Raw genomic sequence first — 6,471 nt, 5'->3', positions numbered from 1 at the left:
GTGTGGGTGACCCACTGTGGCCTGACTGTGTCCAGTACAAGGGTGGTTACAGCCTATGATAGAAGTGCCGAGTTTGCTGTGCTGTGTGTTCACAGCAGGACTGTGGGAGTTTTTGCACGGGCTGGGCTTATGGACAGATGTTGGACTATCTGGACTGGGAGAATTGAGTTTGACTGTAGGGCCATGGAGGTTTGGTACCAGTGGGGAAAAGGGAGCGTGGGCTGCCAAATTAGTGCTGGACGAGGAGGTTACATGGCTGTGCTGCCCAGAACTCGGTTTTGGGGGCAAGAGGGAGGAATGCTGGGATGACAGGCCGGTGGGACTGTTGGGCGGTACTGACAAGTCTGTGTGTTGATGGTGGTCACTGGGGTGGAAGGCTTCACCTGGACAATGGAAAACAAACAAACAAAAAAAATACATATCATCTCTTCACAAATTGCAGTGCAGTAGATTGTGCACGTTCTGCACAGTTTATTTCATGGGAACTCTTAGTACCCACTACTACTCTGAATGAGTGGGCCTATTCCCACTAACGTAATTACCACAAAGTTTGAAGTTGAACTCACAGCAAAATATATTGGCTCGCTAAAAATGCTCAAACCCTTTTAGAAGCTAATATCTCTGCGCTGCTGCCAGTGTTGTTCGGTGAGTCTGGCTCACAGGGTTGCAGCAGTATACCGGCTGTACGGTTTACCACGGTATGAAAATTGACAGTAATCATACCACACACGTGCTTATTAATGGTATTGAAGAAAAAAAACACAATGCGTGTACACCTTTCTTCTCCACAGCCTGTCAGCCTCCGCAGCGGGCACCACATGCACACATGCAGCGGACAAACGGCAGAGAGAAGGAGGCTGGTATCACCAAAATAAAAATTAAAATCAGCAGCGCAGGATTACTTTGGATGTCTCAAAAATGAGCACCTTCGAGAACACCATCTCTCCTTACAGGTCAAAATATTTGTCCTGTTTACAACTTTAATCCCAAACAATAACAGTCGGTTATAAAATGTGCTGTCAAAATAATTCTCCACCTTCTGTTCGTTCGCCAATCTCACTTGCAATACAAAAATACCCGTTTTTCATTCTTCCGAGGGTCATTGTGGCTGATAATAACAGTAATTATGTAATACTGTGACACCATGATATTTTCTGAGATGGTCATCATACCGTGAAAATCTCACACTGCTGCAACCCCTAGTCACAGGAGGCTTTGACAGCACATTAAGTTTTGAAAAATATTTCTTCAACAAAATGGCTTGAAAAAAGTTACATGCTGTAGCTTTAAAGATGGTACATGTAGATTTAATAACAGATTTGAAACATTCTATTTTATAAGCTATTCTGTTAAAAAAAAAAGTAATTATAAAGGTCAAAGAGGAAAATACCAGGTGGCGTTGGCCGACGGCACATGGTCTTGAAGTGCTTAGGAGTGGTCTTACAAAGGTCTGCTGAGGTAGACAGGGGGTTCCCAGCAGAAGATCCACTGGAATTCTGGGATGACGGGTGACTGTAGGGACAGACTTTGGTCCCTGACGTTTTTACAGATTTCCCAGGGGCTTCGGGAAGACCTCTTTTCTCATGACAGCCTGATCCTGTTGTTATACCTGGAGACAGAGAAAATTCAGTGACTTTGTAAAGGCACTAATGATGGATTTAAAACATGATGACCTGCTGCCTTTGATAAGAGACATCTTTTCACAAACTTTGCTGACACTAAATCTTAGTTCAAGACAAGTTAATAACAGTTTAATTTGTTAATGTGTTAAAAAATGTTTCCCGAGGAACAACAGCTTTGATCAGTTTCCATGGCCGAATGATTTTCAGGTTCTGAGATTTTAGAAACTCAACACGCAGCCCTTGGAATGTAGTTTATGATTTGTTTAAAAAAAAAAAAAGACTATCTCTTTCTGGCAATTATCCATGCTTGCCAGTAGAAGTTGATACGTGTCACTGTACCCACTTAAACATTTTACTATGGTATGCATTAAAGTACATTAGTTTGTTCAGCTCATATCCAACTTGTTTTTTTTTTTTTGTTTTTTTTTTACTTCAAATTGAGAAACTAAATTGTTCATTAGCGTTATTCACAGTTAAACATCCCTTTTTTCATTGAGCACCTTAAGAAACTTTCTAAATTATTTAAGATGAGATATGCCATTTTGAATGCAGTAGTTCAAGAAAGGCACACCTGCACTCATTTAGCACAGATGCCATAAATTTCAATGCAAATTGGTAATGATTCATTTCAGTATTTGCTAAACTATAAATACAACCACTATAACGCACAAGGTAAGCTCTACACAGTGGTTTGATGAGAGCCAAGAAACAGACAGAAAACAGACTCAGGCAAAGAGCACTGCTATCTGGAATGCCATGTGTCCCATTTTATAAACAAACAACTGCCTTTCCCAGGTCCATGATACGTCTCACTTTCACATTCAATTCTCTGGCTAATATACATCTTTCAGGTATCTCTGTCATGGCTGCACAATAGCATAGCTGGGTGGCGCACCCGAGGTACTTACCAGAGTCAAATTCCTCGTGTGTTCAACACACCTGGCCAATAAAGCAGATTCTGATTCTAATTAAACCACTGAACAGTCAATGAACAGTCCCAAAAACAGAGTACTAACTTTAAATTTTAAAAGGCAGACTATCACATTTCGTTTTTATCTGATGGCTTTACTGTGCTGAAAATGGGCTGAGACAATTCATGAGCAAATTTTATTTAACGTACTATGACTTGGCAACAAAACAACTCTTACATCAACTTAATGCAGCAAGAATTGTGTCCCACGGTTTTTCTAACTGTATGACAATCCTAACTGAATAATCAAATAATTTGCTTCCATTTTCATTTAAGAACTGGTGCAGATGCTCTGTGGTAAAATGTGCAACCGATAGTTAAATACACCATATATACGCTGACACACCGAATGTGTAATGCAAGTTTGCATGTTAGTTCTATATTTTGATCTTTTAAGTGACAGCTTTTACACAGCATGGCTAGAAAGTACCTCCCTTAACAATTTATGTGTCCATTCAGGGAGGAAGCAAGCAGGATTTGTTACCAAGCCTTTTCTATTGTCTCTGATATGAAGTTATCTCCAGTACTGTTATCTTGAGTGCTGTTTCATCAGCAAGCTTATCCTAAATCACTATTGATCCCTGCCTAACGCTGAAAGGATCTCAGAAAGCAGAACACTGTCACCTTCTACAAGATGCCTCTTTGTTCTTCTAAGATGTACAGCAGTAGACTAACACCAGAACAAAGCTGCTTTTTTTCTGGCTCAAGTAAATAAACTAACAAGCCAACCATAGAGAACTGATTCTAACCTAATTTGTGTGTTCACCAAAAAAATCCTGAAATATAAGTCTGCGTTGTTTTCAGCAATTAAATGCTTTATTTGGCAGTCATCCTTTACCTTTTGATGACAGACTTTGTTGTGAGTGTGAAGAAGCGTTGTGGTTGCAGTGCTCCCCTCCGTTGGTGTGCGCCGAGTTCCAGAGACTTGACAGTTTGTGGGCTGACAGGAAGGAACTTGGTTCCCAATCTACAGTACTTTGCTCCGGGTAACCGTTCCCACAGCTCTGGGACTTACAGGAGGACGAGTGTGATAATGGTACCTGAATAAAAAATTTAAAAAAAAGACACCTCCAGCCATTAATCATCTGGCTATCTGCACAGGCTTACACTAGTTTTATCAAACAGTAGCTTGTAATCCTTGCAGCACGTTAACAGAGAGTGACATGAGAGGAGAAACATATTAGAAAGGGATCAAGCAAAACCACGGAAAAAAAATGTAATAGCACAGGAACGTTTCAGCAATCCTTCCCTCTGTTGCTTTTTTGTTCGAGCCAATTAAATATTAGTTCACATGTTCACCTGCGGTCAGTGATGACAGAGTAAGTCTTCAAAATTTGCATTTCATCTAAAATATGTTTGTCAAAACAGAAAGCAAAGGTAATAGCTGCTGGCTGTCTTACGCATCCCACAGAGACAGAAAGACAAAATAAGTTGCTTTTAACCAGACAAAAAGAAGAAAACGTATTAAAACTTACTGACTCCAGGGTAAAATTTAGATTGAGTAATTTACTTAGTGATTAAGTACATGCAAATGTAATGCCCTGTATGATGAATAAAGATGAGGCGACCTCGGTCGACACAAGCAGAGCTGAACTAAATAGTAGTAAAAAAGAAGTCAGGAAAAGGACCAAGACAGATGTTCCAAATTGGTCCACTTCTATTTACCGGCGTCGGCTGCTCCTGGGTGCTCCGCCTCTCTTCCTCTTCCACACTCTTGCAGCAACTCTGACAGATCCACAGAGGCACCTCTCCCAACAGGGACTGAGACAGCGACGGCACTGCATCAGCAAGCTTACGCCCTGGTGTCTCCCGCAGTAAGGCCTGGGAGAGCGCTGGCACAGCATCAGCCAGCTTGGTCCCATGGCCCACAGGGAGTCCGTTCAAAGAGCTTGCTCCCCAGTCCTTGAATTCACGGTGGCACAGCAGGCAACAAGTGTGCATAGGCTGGGGAGACAAAGAGAGGTTAAAGAGGTCAAGTATTATTAGCCTGTGATTACCAGATAAACTGTGATTTGTAACACACAATTTTGCTGATTAACACTAGAAAAAAATAGGGTCTTCCAGACCAGATTTCTCTAAAGGTTATTTATACAATACACATCAACACCAAATGAATAAAGTAAGCAGTCAAACAGGTAATTATGAATACTATTAACAATGACTGTGCATAGACACACCAGTTTAGTGGACACAGGTAGCTCAGTAGAATGCAGAGTAATACATAATGTATGGCAAGGACTTTTAAATTGTATTGTTTCACTTAAATATATCAAATAAAATGGTATGCATGGATAGTCGTTTCCCATTTTATATGGATGTTCTTTATTTTACAAGGTAGCCAAGACATTACATTTTAGAAAGACAACCAGGTTATTCAACTGCCTATTTTATTTCTAGTTGTGAGACGTGTCCAGACGGGCATCTTACACATGCGCTATAAAATGCAATTACTCAGTCCAAACAGCTGTCAGTCAGGTTGTAAGTTAGGGCTCAGGGGTCAGATGAAAGGTCAGCAGGTGACAATGGCCCACTTCCAGCGTACAGTGCCAAACTCTCTTTTTTGAGATTAGTGGTTACCATCAACTTAGACAGATAATATAACTAGCTTATATTTTGATGCTAACTCAGGCATCATTAAATGATAACTGCATGCATTGAAACTTTTGACATTAACGCTCGCGCCTCCGAAAGTTGAGCAGGCTGCAGCAATAAAATAAAATAAGTTATGATACAGTCGAATAAACAACTCAAACCTGAGAGTTTTCTACCCCAGTTCCGAACCTATTATCTCTTTTAGCTAGCTAGCTAGTGGCTGAGTGGGTTCCGTGGATGGGTTCAAGTGTAGGGAGCAATCAAGCACGTTTGCTGCACGCTAGCTGGAGATGATAGCCCGGTTAGCCTCACAGCTAACGTTAGCTGGGCGGGTGAAGAGTTGTTAAGGCTGGTTACGGGGCGACCTGTCTGAGGCGCAATGTCATCTGTCCGGCAGAGAAGATGGGCTGTAAAGCTTGCCACACTGCTTCAGAGCCGACTGTTGGGGACGATCCTGCTGGCTACGTTGAGCGTATTATTTATTTAATTGCATACCAAACGACGTAAAGCTTTACATCCACGGCTGCTCAATTAAGACTAAAATAGCTTTCCGCCAACCAGTGGCTGCATACAACTTCATCTCTGCAGGATCTACCCAGCTACATAAAATAAATAGCTACCTGGTTCGCCCTGGTAGTGGCCAGCCTATCCAGCTCAGCATCTCCGCCGCCACCGCCAGCTGCATCGCTGGGAGAGACAGAGCTCTTCGGTACGGTCTGCTGTCCAGGAACAAGCTCCTTCTGGACGACCCCCTGCTGCTTGCTTTTCTTCCTTGCCATCACAACAGTTTTTATGATACGCTTTCTCCAAGTTTGCACCAGTTTCGATGATTTTATGTGCACACTTTCGTTTCTTCTCGGACCTCAAAATGTTCTCTATCTCCTCCAGTCAAGACAACAGTCAATATGGCGGAGGACTGGCACACTCAAAAGTTCATAGGTTAAAGATACTGCTGGCAAAGAGGCTTCACTTCCCCACGGAAAATACAACAGAAACCTTACCCAGGCAGTGAAGCCACCACACACCGCCATATTTAGTAAGGGCAATCCTCTCCTCCCAGTTTCTTTTGAGTGGGAAAAGACCGAAAAGAGAAATAAACCATTCCTCCTGCTTACATTAGCCATTCAAACTATTGTTTTACTATCTGAGCATATTCACTGAGCATATCATAAATACGTATGTGTCTGTGATATGGCCATATAATGCTATCTGTAAAAAGTAATATTGCAAAGATAATAATGCAAAAAGTAATATTATCATTGAAAGAAAATTAGGTGGATACAGGCT

General features: G+C 41.6%; 1 protein-coding gene across 1 annotated transcript in view; it reads right to left on the bottom strand.

Moving 5' to 3' along the window:
- Positions 1-6,230, bottom strand: part of fam193b (family with sequence similarity 193 member B) — a 9,654-nt gene extending 3,424 nt beyond the window's left edge. Inside the window, exons 1-5 of the mRNA XM_020595407.1 lie at positions 5,805-6,230; positions 4,258-4,536; positions 3,431-3,632; positions 1,391-1,609; positions 65-383 (exon numbers count right to left, since the gene is read on the bottom strand). Of these exons, the coding sequence (XP_020451063.1) occupies positions 65-383; positions 1,391-1,609; positions 3,431-3,632; positions 4,258-4,536; positions 5,805-5,963 (1,178 nt within the window). The 5' untranslated portion in view covers positions 5,964-6,230. The remainder of the gene's footprint in view (positions 1-64; positions 384-1,390; positions 1,610-3,430; positions 3,633-4,257; positions 4,537-5,804) is intronic.
- Between the last annotated feature and the right edge of the window lie 241 nt (positions 6,231-6,471).

Source organism: Monopterus albus, unplaced genomic scaffold (assembly GCF_001952655.1).
Source record: "Monopterus albus unplaced genomic scaffold, M_albus_1.0 scaffold2.1, whole genome shotgun sequence".
NCBI classification, from domain to species: Eukaryota; Metazoa; Chordata; class Actinopteri; order Synbranchiformes; family Synbranchidae; genus Monopterus; species Monopterus albus.
Note: the sequence above shows the minus strand (reverse complement) of the source record. Positions and strands in the feature narration are given on the sequence as shown.